Below are 17,945 nucleotides of genomic sequence, written 5' to 3'. Positions count from 1 at the left end.
TGATCTCCTTGAACACCTACAGCTCTTTGCCAGCCCTTCATGTTATGTAGCCCTAGCTGCACTCTGTTTAGCCGTGAGGCTTGTTTCAAATATGCCTATCATCTTGTAATCTATTTCTGCTGCTGGGGGGTGCAGTGAAAACAGCCTGAGTCGGTTTATGATTGCATCTCGTCATTGCCTCTTTCTCATTTGCCTGATCGCAATTTGCATTGCCGCATGGCGTAACATTGCCCTTCGGCACTGCATGGCCCCGTCTGTGTGAAGCCTTGTCAGTTCATCACCATTAGGCCAACCCAGCCTGTCGCCCTCTAGCTCCGGCCCGGGTTGACAGGGACAGAAACATCAGGAGGTGGTCATTATGTGGGACGACACCTACCGTTCTCTCCTCTCTCCACTGACCTCTACATGATACAGACTGAGTCACCCTGCTGAGATGGTCAAACATTCCATTTCGAGGTTGTCTGTCTCATAGAAAGAATGAGTAGATCGAACAAAGCCCCTCGGACCAGTGCAACTCGATGACCAATGTTCTCTCTTTTCATTCAATTTTTTTATCCACAGAAAATAGTAGCCTTAGTAGGTATGTGTTGACTTTAGATTAGTCGTGTGTTGCTATTTTTGTCAGCAATTATACTGAACAAGGTGATGTCCTTTGGTTTTCTTGTCTTATTGATTCCTTTTGCTTTAGTTTAATCCATTGTGTCATAGTCTCTAAATTGAGCTCCTATACTACAGGCATTTGTTACAAACAAAGCAAATCAAGAAAAGAAGAAGGTCTAGAACCCTTTAGTCGGGATCAGTAGGTCCCAGAGCAGCAACACAGGCGAGCTCATGAGTTCCTTCCTGATTCCGTGATTCAGATCCACCGAGCAGCCAGCCAATCCTCTGAAAGACGGAAGGGAGCGACAGCATTATATGCTCTGGGGGAAAAAGCTCATCCTCCGTGGCAGGCAACAGAAAAATAGGAACAGTTCCTGAGATCAGAATCACCCCGTTTCCCCCCCTGACTCAAAGTCTGCGTCCCAAATTGCACCCTATTCCCTATATAGTGTACTACTTTATAGCCCTGGTCAAAAGTAGTGCACTACATAGGGAATAGGGTGGCATTTGGGAAGCTGTCCTCTGACTCAAACTCAGAACAGCTGAGGTTTCACACACACCAGCCAACCATAAAAGGAAAAAGAAACCTGGGCTTGTATCTGCTTGATTGGGCCATTTTGTCTGCAGTCAGTGTGAGATAATTGACATTGGGGATGGATGTTTCTGTTGGGCCCAATTACCAACGAAACTCACCAGATTGTCATTTTAGTTATTAACCTAGTCACCATGGTGATGTTTAGCCTATTATTACTGACATTATGGTGTATTTCACACTATAAACGCACTGTAGTTTCTTGTATATGGACATCATGATCCATCAGTCTTTTATGTGATGCGTCACATCGGACACATTATTGCCTTTGACCGGTTCTGTAACATTGTTCTTACATTTCAATATAAGCAACTGCTTTGTGGTAAGGGTCCTGATCTCAGCTCACAGGTACATTTAGTGGCCAACAAACAGCTAGCGTGTACTGATGGTGTGTTTTGTACCCTAGATACCAGCTGTCACTTGTGATGGGATGTTTACATGGGATGATGAGTATGCTAGATTCGGATATATGCTAGCACACTGAGCAGTGACGTGTGATAGACAGGAGTAATGCCGGCTAGGCCTAATAACAATTTGGAAGTGATGGAGGGCAACAGTAGCTGAGATTGTACATTTTACACTGTTCATTTGTAGTAATGGAGCACCATACATACTGTGCCACGGCTGTTGAAGGAAGTGGACCAAGGTGCAGGGTGGTGAGCGTAAAAAAAAAAGATTATAAAAAATGACGCCAACAAAACAACAAACGAGAAAACAACCATGAAGCTACAGGCTATGTGCCATAAACAAAAGTCAACTTCCCACAAAGACAGGTGGAAACAAGGGTTACCTAAATCAGCTGTCCCTGATTGAGAATCCTACCCGGCCAAAACATAGAAATACAAATAATAGAATATAGAATACCCACCCCAACTCACACCCTGACCAAACAGAAATAGAGACATAAACAGGATCTCTAGGGTCAGGGCATGACAGTACCCCCTCCCCCCCAAAGGTGCTGACTCTGGCCGCAAAACCTAAACCTATAGGGGAGGGTCTGGGTGGGCATCTATCCGCGGTGGCTGCTCAGGAGCGGCACACAGACCCCGCTCCACCACTGGCTTACCCCACTTTGGTGGCACCTCTGGTGCGGGGACTCTCGTAGCGGTCCCCGGACTGGGCACCCTCGCTGCGGGCCCCGGACTGGAGGCCGTAGCTGGAGACTCCGGACAGGAGGTCATCGCTGGAGACTCCAGATAGGAGGCCGTCGCTGGAGACTCCGGACTGGAGGCCGTCGCTGGAGACACCGGACTGGAGGCCGTCGCTGGAGGCCGTTGCTGGAGACACTGGACTGGAGGCCATCACTGGAGACTCCAGACTGGAGAATGTCGCTGGAGGCTCCAGATAGGAGAACGTCGCTGGAGGCTCCGGACTGGAGACCTTCGTTGGAGGATTCGTGCCATGACTCCTCACTGGAGGCTGCATGCCATGAATCATCACTGGAGGATTCGTGCCATGGATCAATACTGGAGGCTTCTTGCCAAGGAGCATCACTGGAGGGAGAAGATGTATGGGCAGTCTGGTACGTGGAGCTGCCACAGGGCTCACCAGGATAGAGAGACATACAGGAGGCCCTGTCCTTGGCACAGGCACCGGATACACTGGGCCGTGAAGGCACACTGGAAGTCTCGAGCTAGGAGCCTGCACAACCCGTCCTGTCTGGATGATTACTTTGGCCCGGCACATGCGGGGAGCAGACACGGGACGCACTGGGCTGTGCAGACGCACCAGAGACACAGTGTGCCGGTGCAGGATATCCTGGGCCGTAGAAACATACTGGCAGCCTGATGCGCTGAGCCGGCACCCTCCGACCTGGATGCCCACTCTAGCCCGGCCCATTCGGGGAGCTGGAAGGTAGCGCACTGGGCTGTGCACGCGCACTGGAGACAACGTGCGCTCCACCACATAACATGGTGCCTGACCAGTACAACGCTCGCCATGGTAAGCACGGGGAGTTGGCTCAGGTCTCCAACCTGACTCAGTCACACTCCCCGTGTGCCCTTCGTAACACTGCCACTCTGCTTTTGCTGCCTCCAGTTCCTCCCATGGACGGCAATACTCCCCAGCCTGCCTCCAGGGTCCCTTACCGTCCAGGATCTCCTCCCAAGTCCATGAATCCTGAACACGCTGCTCCTCCTTACTACGCTGCTTGGTCCGTTGTTGGTGGTGGGAAGTTCTGTCACGGCTGTTGAAGGGAGTGGACCAAGGTGCAACATTTTCTTTTATTATAAAAAATGGCACCAACAAGACAACAAATGAGACAACAACCGTGAAGCTAAAGGCTATGTGCCATAAACAAAAGTCAACTTCCCACAAAGACAGGTGGAAAAAAGGGCTACCTAAGTATGGTTCTCAATCAGAGACAACGATAGACAGCTGTCCCTGATTGAGAACCACACCCGGCCAAAACATAGAAATAAAATAATAGAATATAGAATACCCAGCCCATCTCACACCCTGACCAAACCAAAATAAGAACATAAACCGGATCTCTAAGGACAGGGCGTGACAGTATGTATAATGCACACAATGTTTAGTTTGATTTACTGTTTTATTTATGATGTAGATTTTGTATTGTTTTATTCCTGTTTGGACCCTGGGAAGAATAGTTGCTGCCTTGTCAGCAGCTAATGGGGATTCTAATAAATACTAGATGGAAAATAATCCATGTCAATGGTATTCAAACTTTTTCACCAGGATTTCTATGGACTTTCTTCTAGGTTAGTGGTTCTCAACCTAGGGTACTAGTACCCCTGGAGATACAGTTGAAGTCGGAAGTTTACATACACATTAGCCAAATACATTTAAACTCAGTTTTTCACAATTCCTGACATTTAATCCAAGTAAAAAATTCCCTGTCTTAGGTTAGTTAGGATCACCACTTTATTTTAAGAATGTGAAATGTCAGAAAAATAGTAGAGAGAATGATTTATTTCAGCTTTTATTTCTTTCATCACATTCCCAGTGGGTTAGAAATGTACATACACTCAGTTAGTAATTAGTAGCATTGCCTTTAAATTGTTTAACTTAGGTCAAACGTTTCAGGTAGCCTTCCACAAGCTTCCCACAAAAAGTTGGGTGAATTTTGGCCCATTCCTCCTGACAGAGCTGGTGTAACTGAGTCAGGTTTGTAGGCCTCCTTGCTCGCACACGCTTTTTCAGTTTTGCCCACAAATTTTCTTTAGGATTGAGGTCAGGGCTTTGTGATGGCCACTCTAATACCTTTACTTTGTTGTCCTTAAGCCATTTTGCAACAAATTTGGAAGTATGCTTTGGGTCATTGTCAATTTGGAAGACCCATTTGCGACCAAGCTTTAACTTCCTGACTGGTGTCTTGAGATGTTGCTTCAATATATCCACATAATTTTCTTTCCTCATGATGCCATCTCTTTTGTGAAGTGGACCAGTCCCTCCTGCAGCAAAGCACCCCCACAACATGATGCTGCCACCGAAGGGCTTCATGATTGGGATGGTGTTCTTTGGTTTGCAAGCCTCCTTATTTTTCCTCCAAACATAACGATGGTCATTATGACCAAACAGTTCTATTTTTGTTTCACAGACCAGAGGACATTTCTCAAAGAAGTACAATCTTTGTCCCCATGTGCAGTTGCTTCGTTGTACTGTGGATATTGATACTTTTGTACCTGTTTCCTCCAGCATCTTCACAAGGTCCTGTGCTGTTGTACTGGGATTGATTTGCACGTTTTGAAACAAAGTACGTTCATCTCTTGGAGGCAGAACGCGTCTCCTTCCTGAGTGGTATGAAGGCTGCGTGGTCCCAAGGTGTTATACTTGCATACTATTGTTTGTGCAGATGAATGTGGTACCTTCAGGCATTTGGAAAATGCTCCCAAGGATGAACCAGACTTGTGAAGTCTACAATTTCTTTCTGAGGTCTTGGCTGATTTCTTTTGATGGTGATTTCTTCCCATGATGTCAAGCAAAGAGGCACTGAGTTTGAAGGTAGGCCTTGAAATACATCCAAAAGGTACACCTCCAATTACTCAAATGATGTCAATTAGCCTATCAGAAGCTTCTAAAGCCATGACATCCTTTTCTGGAATTTTCCATGCTGTTTAAAGTCACAGTCAACTTAGTGTATGTGAAAGTCTGACCCACTGGAATTGTGATACAGTGAATTATAACTGAAATAATCTGTCTGTAAACAATTGTTGGAAAAATGACTTGTGTCATGCACAAAGTAGATGTCCTAACCGACTTGCCAAAGCTATAGTTTGTTAACCAGAAATTTGTGGAGTGGTTGAAGAACGAGTTTTAATGACTCCAACCTAAGTGCATGTAAACTTCCGACTTCAACTGTACCTGGCCTATCCACAGCCTGTGTACTTGGGAATGGGAAGACTCAAGAGCATAGAGTGGCAAGAAAAAGTATGTTAACCACTTGGAAATACCTGGATTTCTGCATAAATTGGTCATAAAAGTTTATCTGATCTTCATCTAGGTCACAACAATTTGACGAACACAATCTGCTTAAACTAATAACACACAAACAATTATATGTTTTCATGTCTTTATTGAACACACTGTGTAAACATTCACAGTGCACGGTGGAAAAAAGTATGTGAACCCTTGGATTTAGTAACTGGTTGACCCTCCTTTGGCGGCAATAAACCAAATGTTTTCTGTAGTTGCGGATCAGACCTGCACAAAGGTCAGGAGGAATGTTGGACCATGCCTCTTTACAACACTGTTTCAGTTCAGCTATATTCTTCAGATGTCTGTTGTGAACTACTCTCTAGAGGTCATGCCACAGCATCTCAAATCGGGTTGGGGTCAGGACTCTGACTGGGCCACTCCAGAAGGCGTATTTTCTTCTATTGAAGCCATTCTGTTGTTGATTTACTTCTGTGTTTTGGGTCGTTGGGTCCTGTTGAATCACCCAACTTCGGTTGAGCTTCAATTGGATGACAGCCTAACAGTCTCCTGCAAAATGTCTTGATAAACTTGGGAATTAATTTTCCGTCGATGATAGCAAGCTGTCCAGGCCCTGAGGCAGCAAAGCAGCCCCAAACCATGATGCTCCCCCCGCCATACTTTACAGTTGGGAAGAAGGTTTTGATGTTGATGTGCTGTGACTTTCTTTGTCCACACATAGTGTTTTGTGTTCCTTCCAAACAACTCAACTGTAGTTTCATCTGTTCACTGAATATTTTGCCAGTAGCGCTGTGGAACACCCAGGTGCACTTTTGCAAACTTTAGACGTGCAGCAATTTTTTGGTGGACAGCAGTGGCTTGTTCTGTAATGTCCTTCCATGAACTCCATTCTTGTTTAGTGTTTTATGTATCTTAGACTTGTCAACAGAGATGTTAGTATGTTCTAGAGATTTCTGTACGTTTTTAGCCAACACTCTAGGATTCTTCTTAACCTCATTGAGCATTCTGCGCTGTGCACTTGCAGTCATCTTTGTAGGATTGCCACTCCTAGGGAGAGTAGCAACAGTGCTGAACTTTCTCCATTTGTAGACAATTTGTCTTTCCATGGACTGATGAACATCAAGGCTTTTAGAGATACTTTTGTAACCCTTTCCAGCTTTATGCAAGTCAACAATTCTTAATCTTAGGTCTTCTGAGATCTCTTTTGTTCGAGGCATGGTTCACACCAGGCAATGCAGCTTGTGAATAGCAGTCTCAAATTTTGTGAGTGTTTTTTTATAGGGCAAGGCAGCTCTAACCAACATCTCCAATCTCATCTCATTGATTGGACTCCAGGTCAGCTGACTCCTGTCTCCCAATGAGCTTTTGGAGAAGTCATTAGCCTCGGGGTTCACATACTTTTTCCCACCTACACTGTGAGTGTTTAAATGATGTATTCAATATGGACAATAAAAATACAATCATGTGTGTGTCATTAGTTTAAGCGCACTATGGTCATCTGTTGTTGTGACTTGGATGAAGATCAGATCAAATTTAATGACCAATTTATGCAGAAATCCAGGTCATTCCAAAGGGTTCACATACATTTTCTTGCCACTGTAGGCCTGATGATCCACTGCAAATGAGGGGGTAGCCTACTTTGGTTGGGGGTGTGATTGGGACTTGAAAATAACCCAAGAATGTTGAGAACCACCTTTAACCTCCGGATCCAACTGAGAGAATGTTGATTTCCTAGTGACTGACTGTTATTGTCAGTATCCATTTCGTGACAAAGTGACAGTTGGAAGAGCAAGGCAGTCATTCTAATTAGGCTACCCACCACGATGTCACCATGACATGCATGACGGTAATGCAGATACAGAGCTGAGTGACAATGTGGCCATGGATGAATGATCGACCAACTATATTGGAACGGAGATGGGGTTTATATAAAAACAAGAAACGCAAAAAGATTTCACAAATCGTCTGTGGAAACGGAATCTATTTTCAGTGTGAGACGGGACAAAACAGGTTGAAAAGGCCATTCATGATTAGTCTTGTAGTGGTTGTCACTAGGCATAAAAACGCTCTGTTGAAGGGACCCGATTTGGTGTGACATGCAAAGACTTGAATTGTGTGAGTGGTAATAGGTTGTTGGCTTGTTGGTAGGAATTCAATTGTGACCATGATATTTTGACAATGAACAGGAATATGAATCTCCGGTATTGTTATCGTTCGTCTGAATATGAATTTGAATCAAACTCTCCCCGTATCAACTGTGAAAGAGTATTCCCCATTACCATACAGAAGGAACACATAATACATTTAGTAATTAAACCGGTAGTAATTAAACCTGTCGGTGTTGCTTCAAAGTATTGACTCCTAGCTTCCTCAGTACAGTATATTATTTTATAATGATTCGCTTCCTTAATGACTTCATTTTAGTTTCCTTCTGTTCTTATGACACCTCGTTATCTTCTCCCCTCGCCGTTAACAGTGTTTTTCTGTAATTACTGTGCTATTTTAGAGAACTGAGATGATTGTGTTTCTGTGTTTATATAGTAGAACTATCATTATAGGAGTTGTTGTTGTTGGTGAGGTATTGTATCATCAATGCTGCTATCATCATTTTCACCAGTATCGCAATGAGCTTGATTACCGATCCTTTTCCAAAAATATTGGCGTTTTGGTGTTGATGTTGAGTTGTTGCTCACATACTTATCATCTACATTCCACTCAGCTCCCCAATAAGCTTTCTGGCAGGACCAAGGATTTGCCACATTGTGTATTGATGATATGTATCATGAAGCTTTACATCATTTTCACCTCCATCCTCTCCTTAGTCTTGGTCCGTTTAAACCTGATTTGTCAGATGTGCCTTGTGTGCCGCTGACAGGTGGTAGAATGTGGTGGGAGGCTGTTGTGTGTCTTCAGAGAATAAAGGGCATTTCATATGGAGTGACTGACTGGCTCTGTCTGCACAGTGATATAAAACAACTTATTCACCACCACCGACTCTCGGGAGGGGAGAGCTAGACGTAACCATTAATGGTGCTTCCATAATGGCATTTGACAGAGCCCATAGGGTTCTTCTCAGAAGTAGTGCACTATGAAGGGAATAGGGTGCCATTTTGGACGCTCCTCAGTGTTGTGACATGGGCATCTCCATTAAGCTAAAAGCACTCCCATAGCACTTAGTTTTTTCCCCTCATGCTTCTGAGAGTAATGGAAATAGGCTCGATGTAATCACTGCCATTGTACTGTCAGACACTAGACAGCATTGCAATCTGTTTTAATGGTCATGAACCTCTTTCAGTGTAAGATGTAAATATAGCCACTTATTCGAGCCTATAAAGCTCACACCTATTTATTCTCCTGGTGGCACTAACCTAAATCAGTGAGAAAGTGGGGACATTGAATGTCTATCCATGTCAACGTGTGATCAGTCTCAAATGCTCCCATACGCTAGACTAGGGCTGCACCTCAAATGGCACCCTATACCCGATAGGCCCTGGTCAAGAGTAGTGCACTATATAGGGAATAGGGCGCCATTTGGGTTACACACTAGGTATACATACCATGAGTGTAATCACATAGATGGGCCATGAATTGTCCCCGGCTTGTTCAACTGTCCCTCAGCACAGAGTTACGGCTGTTTAAACTGGCAGCTCTGACTGACTCCTCCACTCTGGTGATTGTTATTCAAGGAGAGCAAAGCTTCTTATGTTTTATGGCCCTCTTCTCCTCCGCGTCGCCGGCGTCGCACCGTAGATTTACGGGCGTTTCAAACCCACCGCGCAAGGTAATACTTGTCATCGGTGAAACATAACTAACAGTTAAATTAGACAGACAGTTTAACAATGTGGCCTGGCAGAGGTTTGTAAGAGATTATCGTGAGTCTGAAGGGTCATTATATTGCATCTATTAAAGGCAATCCAAAAACTACTTTTCAATGAAGAGGTTCCCAAGGGAGTAGTTGATCATGCCTGTGACTGTCCACTCCACTTGATGGCTAGTACCTTAAAAAAGGTTTTAGCTTTCTAGCTTTTTCATCTAGCTTTCTCCTCCAATTATTGTCTTGTTGGATAGGCTTACTTACAGATTAGTAAAGTTGTTTCCTTTTTGCTTTTACATTGCTAACAAGAGTTTGTAGACCTAATCAGAATGTTCAAGTTGAAAATGTGATTTTTAAACATAATTGGTTGGAATCACCACCTCTCAACAAACATTCCTCTCAGAAATCAATATTTATGATTATATCTTGATCCATGACGAGATTTCCAGTCAGCCGTGTCTTCCAATCACATCAACCTCTGTTTTCGTCACTGTATGAAATGGAGTCAAATTCGATATGGTTCTGAAAAGGATGCCCCCCCCCCTCTGTCATTATGTCACACATTGTGTGATGGTAGTCAGTGAAAGGGAGATGTTGTGTCCCGCTGTGTGCTACTGAGTTGTAACCTTTTCGTTCTATCCGACAGTATGTGTGGAAAGGACAAAAATAGGCGTGTCCTGCATTTGAAAGCAGACAGTTGACCCAGTCGTGTTCTGAAAAGGCCTATTGTCCTTCTCGGTGCAACCAGCAGACACACCTAAGAATCAACCCAGCCGGTCGGAAACAGTGAGTGGTTGAATGAATCGCAGCACAGCTATGCTCACAATAAACCATTGATTCATTTTAGCCTTCAAGCAACATGAATTTAAACCACAACACTACTTGTTAGACTGCCCCCCCAAAGAGCCACTAGCATCTTCCACAGCTTCCACGACAGTTACTGATGATTTACCAGTGAATCATTGTAGCCTAATCACTTCAGTCGCCAACGATGGGTATCTCTGTTAGTTATTAACGGCAGTCAGTTCTTTTCTTTGTGTGAAGGAAGGGATGTGATATCTGATTGTCGAGGGGAACCGTTGAGAAACTGAGTGATTCGTAATGTGAGGAATATAAACGTCAACAGTATTAGGACACCAGAGCTGATTTAAATGATGTTGAAACAGTATCACTGCGGTGGATAGGATATTTTACCTAGGTTTAAATATGAATGAGCTTGATGAGTATCTTTTAATATTGTGCCGGTTCCTCGAGGCTTATTTGTGAGGTGGTCTCAGGTTATCGATTTAAATTCCTTTCTATTCCCTCTTTATCCTTTTCATGAACTCCCTTCATCATCCTCCCTCTTTTTTCCTCCTTTCTTCCTCCTACTAATTCACTGACTGCACTGATGAAAAACCCAAGCAGTCTCCCTAACAAGAAAAGTCCTTGGTGCTTATTAGGATATTTGTGAGTCATTCCACTGTATTATCCTATCTCATTAAAAGCCCACGGTGCAGTTTTTTGATTCTCTAATGGAGGAAAACTGTGAGGAATCATGTGTAGCCTGGTTAAACTAGACTGCATGTTGAACTCACCATTCACCTCAATGGAGAGTGCAGCGTTCAGTCTGGTTTAGCCAGGCTATGAACTGGGTTCCCTGTGTTGTCAATATATCATCTCTCTCCTCTCTTCTTGTGTCGTGAATTGCTGGCCTCTCTGAAACACGAAGAGGCTGCACTATCTTTCTATGAGGAGAGAGATGTGTCTGGGTGAGGGATGCATGTGCTGTGCTGCAGCACTGCTGGGTCAGGCTGATGAGAAAAGAAAGGGCCGGGCGGTGCTGATGAGGGACCATGCAGCCAGTGAGTGACTGATTACTCAGCCTGTATACAGGGACAACTGGGACAGATATTATTCTGTAAAGTTTGGAATCTTGAATCCTCTGTTGTCCCATGGAGGTGATTCATCATGATTGTTGGGGTAATATGCAGGGCCTGGCCAAATACATCTACCTGTGTGTGTGTGTGTGTGTGTGTGTGTGTGTGTGTGTGTGTGTGTGTGTGTGTGTGTGTGTGTGTGTGTGTGTGTGTGTGTGTGTGTGTGTGTGTGTGTGTGTGTGTGTGTGTGTGTGTGTGTGTGTGTGTGTGTGTGTGTGTGTGTGTGTGTGTGTAAAAGCTGAGGAAGTATGTGTGACGACAGGGAGAGGGAACCGTTTGCTGCCGTTATGACAGACTGACAGTGCTGCCTCCCACACTGTGAGAAACTGTGACATACGAGTAGAACGAGGTGGGCACTGTTGTGTGTGTATGTGTGTGTCTGTGTGTGTGAAGGATTTGAGGGATGTGGGTGTGTGTGGGGGGTTTGTTTCTCCTGCCAGGGCTTTTTGATTCCCTCCAAATTGTTTTGAGCAGAAAAATGCACTCTGTCACACTTCATGCTCTTTCCCAGGGCGATTTAACAGTCAGACACAGACACGCACACACAGGGATGTGGGTGTGCCTGGGGGCTTGTTTCTCCTGAAGGCTTTTACTGATTCCCTCCAAACCCCTTGTTTTGACAGAAAAATGCACTCTGTCACACTTCATGCTCTTTCCTAGTGATTTAACAGTCAGACAGACTGACGTGGACTGAGGTAGACTGAGGTAGACTGCCGGTAGACTGAGGTACAGATGAGGGGATTTACTGAGGTGGACCCTGACAGCACCCCTCCTGGTCACACTGAGAACTTATTATGGCTCATCCTTAATCACTTTTCTCCTAGTGACTTTGCTTACCACTGAGGTAGACTGAGGTGGACTGAGGTAGACTGAGTTAGACTGTATCACTCTTGTTGTTTTCAGATTATATAACTACAGTTAGAGTCAGCAGCACAAACAAATACGGTTGGTTTTCCTTCTGGCAAAACGGATTCATTATTTATTACACATCGTAACAACTACTGGTCAACCACTGGCATACCGGACAGCCCCGCAAGGAAGGGGGCAAGCACAAAAAGTCATTTTCATATGTACTAGGAAGCTAAGTGCTTGTTTCTTGGGAATTCAGGAATGTGACACAAAAAAAACATTTAACTGATTGAAAGTATTCGGGGATATCGGTGATCAAATGGCGTGGTCAAGGCTACGATGGTGCCAGTGCAATGAGTGGGGCTTCCTCAGGTGTTCAAAAGCTGATTGCCGTTTCAACATCAGGGCTGGGCAGAAGGGAGGGGTGCTTCAAATACAGCAATTCCGCAACATCTTTAATTGAGCCTCTCATTCTCCTTAATTGCCGTCCTCAACAGGTTGTCTGGTTACTGGACAGACAATACATTGTCAGATGCAAATAGATAATCATGTTTAGCAGGCAACAGTTCTTGAGGGCTTGAAAAAAAAAAAATGCTGGTGAACCAGCTTGGTGTGGTTGTAATATCAACATTTCCTTATCCCTGGTGTATCTTGGCATGTGTCATTCAAGACTACATTTAATTGTGTGCAGCGCAATGGACATATAATGGACAATGTCTCAGCAAACTGTCTGGGTTGGCATTACTCAGTAGAGGAAACAGTCTGGCCTGCAACCTGGACCTACTGGCTGTGGTAAAAACATTTGCACACAAAACAGAGGACTTCAGGAAACCAGGGCAGTCTCTCAAGTGGGATTTCTTTCAATTTACCTTGTATCCCATTTTGTGGAGGCTATTAAACCCGCTGAGACAGACCTCTTTTTCTGAGTTCAACAATAAATAAGTGGCTGAATTTATCCTTAAGCCGACTACTTTTTGCCTCAGGGCTATTTGATATTTACATTTTATAAAAACTTTATAAACAGCAGTTAAATACAGAATATACTGTAGCTATAGATAGTACACTGCATAATGAAACAATCTAGTGTTTTGAGGATGGGCTGACTGTATGATTTTGCATTTATAGACTGGTTTTACCACAGACAACAACTTTTTCATTAGAGGACACATTAATCTATTTTTATAACCTATTTTTATTTTAGGAAGGTGGGAGGGGGGTTCCGAACACTGAACCGGGCCAACCCGATGAATCTTGTATCCTGTTGACATGTGGCTGTTCACAGTGACTCTGGGGTCATTAAGAGACAAGCTCCTTTCTCCTCTCTCTGCTCCTCTCTGGTTTAGAGTTATTTATGGCATCATGTCTGCTCATACAGCCGCTTCCTAATTACACTTTGCCATCAAGATGAATGTTGGGCCTCAGCTGGCTGCCATCTGCCAACTTTACCTTTGTTTCACGCTGCTGATGGATTGGGAGTGAAGCTAGCTAGCTAGCTAGTTGAGAGATCAGAGGAGTAGCAGGGGAAGGCCATCACTAGCAGTGTTTGATTTGGGCCAATGCTCGCCAGTATGGAGTACCGTCAACTCATATTTTCTACTTCTTGAGTACCGGCACCTCTTATAGATGAGATGTTTACCTCTTTGTTTCAAATCATTACATTTACATTTAAGTCATATAGCAGACGCTCTTATCCAGAGCGACTTACAAATCAAATCAAATCAAATTGATTTATATAGCCCTTCGTACATCAGCTGATATCACAAAGTGCTATACAGAAACCCAGCCTAAAACCCCAAACAGCAAGCAATGCAGGTGTAGAAGCACGGTGGCTAGGAAAAACTCCCTAGAAAGGCCAAAACCTAGGAAGAAACCTAGAGAGGAACCAGGCTATGTGGGGTGGCCAGTCCTCTTCTGGCTGTGCCGGGTGGAGATTATAACAGAACATGGCCAAGATGTTCAAATGTTCATAAATGACCAGCATGGTCAAATAATAGTAAGGCAGAACAGTTGAAACTGGAGCAGCAGCATGGCCAGGTGGACTGGGGACAGGAAGGAGTCATCATGTCAGGTAGTCCTGGGGCATGGTCAGGTGGACTGGGGACAGCAAGGAGTCATCATGTCAGGTAGTCCTGGGGCATGGTCCTAGGGCTCAGGTCCTCCGAGAGAGAGAAAGAAAGAGAATTAGAGAACGCACACTTAGATTCACACAGGACACTAAATAGGACAGGAGAAGTACTCCAGATATAACAAACTGACCCCAGCCCCCGACACAAACTACTGCAGCATAAATACTGGAGGCTGAGACAGGAGGGGTCAGGAGACACTGTGGCCCCATCCGAGGACACCCCCGGACAGGGCCAAACAGGAAGGATATAACCCCACCCACTTTGCCAAAGCACAGCCCCCACACCACTAGAGGGATATCTTCAACCACCAACTTACCATCCTGAGACAAGGCTGAGTATAGCCCACAAAGATCTCCGCCACGGCACAACCCAAGGGGGGCGCCAACCCAGACAGGATGACCACAACAGTGAATCAACCCACTCAGGTGACACACCCCCTGCAGGGACGGCATGAGAGAGCCCCAGTAAGCCAGTGACTCAGCCCCTGTAATAGGGTTAGAGGCAGAGAATCCCAGTGGAAAGAGGGGAACCGGCCAGGCAGAGACAGCAAGGGCGGTTCGTTGCTCCAGAGCCTTTCCGTTCACCTTCCCACTCCTGGGCCAGACTACACTCAATCATATGACCCACTGAAGAGATGAGTCTTCAGTAAAGACTTAAAGGTTGAGACCGAGTTTGCGTCTCTGACATGGGTAGGCAGACCGTTCCATAAAAATGGAGCTCTATAGGAGAAAGCCCTGCCTCCAGCTGTTTGCTTAGAAATTCTAGGGACAATTAGGAGGCCTGCGTCTTGTGACCGTAGCGTACGTGTAGGTATGTACGGCAGGACCAAATCAGAGAGATAGGTAGGAGCAAGCCCATGTAATGCTTTGTAGGTTAGCAGTAAAACCTTGAAATCAGCCCTTGCTTTGACAGGAAGCCAGTGTAGAGAGGCTAGCACTGGAGTAATATGATCAATGTTTTGGTTCTAGTCAGGATTCTAGCAGCCGTATTTAGCACTAACTGAAGTTTATTTAGTGCTTTATCCGGGTAGCCGGAAAGTAGAGCATTACAGTAGTCTAACCTAGAAGTGACAAAAGCATGGATTAATTTCACGCTGCTGATGGAAGTGAAAGCTAGCTAGCTAGCTAGCTAGTTGAGAGATCAGAGGAGTAGCAGGGGAAGACCATCACTAGCAGTGCTTGATTTGGGCCGATGCTCGCCAGTATGGAGTACCGTCAACTCATATGTTCTACTGCTTGAGAACCGGCACCTCTTATAGATTAAATGTTTACCTCTTTGTTTCACGCTCTGGACGCTGCTGTGCTGGCCCTGATATCCAAAGGCGTTTGTTGAATGATATTTAGAGACTTGATAGAAAAGACAATAACTTGAGACTTGACTTGCTCTTGGAGCTACAGAACTCGGGACTCGACTTTGATTTGAAATGACCTGGCCAGGTTTTGTAACGTTTTGTCACTCATTTTGTGGCACAGAGTCATATTACCCATATAAAATACAGTTTAGCAATCTGCTATGGACTCATCTTTGCCAGAACATTACTGTTAGGCTCCCTGGTGATTTCATTGCTCATTTTCATATTTTAGAAATGCATAGTTTGAATGGATAATAATTATATACCTCAGTGGTGTTACTGGCCATATGTCTAAAAATAGCTGTAACATCTCGCTACCATCAATACTTATGGGATGAAGATGTAACATATTCTGGCGAATGAATGATGTGTTAATTATTGTGAGGAAGAGAAAGTCTCCAGCCAGGTCATGATTTCCATTTGGTCCTGTATAACCCCCACAGCATACAGGTAGGCCATATGATCCTGCTTGCTCTGGACTCCAGAGAAGTGACAATGTGACATGTAATCCCTAATAAATATGGACACATACCACGCTGCACCTTGGTCCTCACCTTCTTCCACCAACAACGGCCGTTACAGAATCACCCACCACCAAAGGACCAAGCAGCGTGGTAACAGGCAGTAGCAGCAGGAGCAGCGCTATAAGGAGGGATGGACATGGGAGGACATTCTAGACGGCAAGGGTTGCTACACATGGGAGGAGATCCTGGCTGGAAGGGATCACCTCCCATGGGAACAGGTGGAGGCAGCCAGGAGAGCGGAGGCAGTAGGTAAAGGGAGACAGCGCTTTGAGGGAACACGGCTGGCAAGGAAGCTCGAGAGGCAGGCACCGTGTTATGCCATGAGGCGCACAGTGTCCCCAGTGCGCATGCATAGCCCGGTGTGGTACATAGCAGCACCTCGTATTGACCAGGCTAGATTGGGCATCGAGCCCTACGCATGGTGTCCCCGGTTCGCCAGCACAGCCCAGTGCGGGCTATTCCACCTCGCCGCACTGGGCTGGCTACGGGGAGCATTCAGCTAGGTAGGGTTGGGCAGGCTCGGTGCTCGAGACCTCCAGTGCGCCTTCATGGTCCGGTCTTTCCGGTGCCACCTCTACGCACCAGCCTTCCGGTGGCAGCCCCCCGCACCAGGGTGTCTCTCCATCTCCTTCCTACAGGTACTCCCGCCTGTCCAGCGCTGCCAGAGTCTCCCTCCAGTCCAGATCTGCCAGAGCCGTCCGTCTGTCCTGAGCTGCCCGAGGCGCCCGTCTGTCCTGAGCTGCCAGATCCGCCCGTCTGTCCTGAGCTGCCAGAGCCGCCCATCTGTCAGGAACTCCCAGAGCCGCCCGTCAGTCAGGAGCTTCCAGAGCCGTCAGTCAGGAGCTGCCAGAGCCGTCCGTCAGTCAGGAGCTGCCAGAGCCGTCGTCAGTCAGGAGCTGCCAGAGCCGTCCATCAGTCAGGAGCTGCCAGAGCCGTCGTCAGTCAGGAGCTGCCAGAGCCGTCGTCAGTCAGGAGCTGCCGGAGCCGTCCGTCACGCCGGGCGCTGCCGGAATCGCCCTTCTCTCCGGAGCTGCCGGAGTCTCCCGCCTGTCCGGTACTGCTGGAGTCTCCCGTCCGTCCGGTGCTGCCGGAGTCTCCCGTCCATTCGGGACCCATTGCTAGCGTCCCCAGGCCGAGGTCGGCGGTGAGGGTCACCTCTCTAAAGAGGCCACGGAGGCGGGCTAAGAGGCGGACAAGGATTATGGTGGAGTGGGGTCCACGTCCCGTGCCAGAGCCGCCACGGCGGACAGCCACCCAGGCCCTCCTCTATAGGTTCAGGTTTTGCGGCCGGAGTCTGCACATTTGGGGGGGGTACTGTCACGTTCTGACCTTAGTTCTTTTGTTATGGCTTTGTTTTAGTATGGTCAGGGCGTGAGTTGGGTTGGTTGTCTATGTTTGTTTTTCTATGATTTGCTATTTCTGTGTTTGGCCAGATATGGGTCTCAATCAGAGGCAGCTGTCAATCGTTGTCCCTGATTGAGAACCATATTTAGGGAGCCTGTTTTCTATTGTGTTTCGTGGGTGATTATTTTCTGTTTTCTGTTGTGTGTCTGCACCAGCCAGAAGTGTTTTCGGTCGTTTCTCTTTGTTATTTTTGTTATTTCCGTGTTCATTTAATAAATATGGACACATCCACGCTGCACCTTGGTCCTCACCTTCTTCCACCAACAACGGCCGTTACAGGTACATTTGCGCAGCGATTGTGTTCCCTTGTGCACACGTGCATGTGCATGCGCAGGGGTCTCAACCTTTGACCCACACCTTTTTCGGGGTCA

The 17,945-nt window shown here is 46.0% G+C and overlaps 1 protein-coding gene across 1 annotated transcript in view; it reads right to left on the bottom strand.

Moving 5' to 3' along the window:
• Positions 1 to 776: 776 nt before the first annotated feature.
• The window catches only part of LOC124001440 (vascular endothelial growth factor C-like), a 106,392-nt gene continuing 89,223 nt past the window's right edge, over positions 777 to 17,945 (bottom strand). Inside the window, exons 4-7 of the mRNA XM_046308171.1 lie at positions 2,864 to 2,906; positions 2,512 to 2,611; positions 2,259 to 2,429; positions 777 to 885 (exon numbers count right to left, since the gene is read on the bottom strand). Coding sequence (XP_046164127.1) covers positions 777 to 885; positions 2,259 to 2,429; positions 2,512 to 2,611; positions 2,864 to 2,906 — 423 coding nt within the window. The remainder of the gene's footprint in view (positions 886 to 2,258; positions 2,430 to 2,511; positions 2,612 to 2,863; positions 2,907 to 17,945) is intronic.

Source organism: Oncorhynchus gorbuscha, linkage group LG17 (assembly GCF_021184085.1).
Source record: "Oncorhynchus gorbuscha isolate QuinsamMale2020 ecotype Even-year linkage group LG17, OgorEven_v1.0, whole genome shotgun sequence".
NCBI classification, from domain to species: Eukaryota; Metazoa; Chordata; class Actinopteri; order Salmoniformes; family Salmonidae; genus Oncorhynchus; species Oncorhynchus gorbuscha.
The sequence above is the reverse complement of the archived record's forward strand: the minus strand, read 5'-3'. Positions and strand labels throughout refer to the sequence as shown.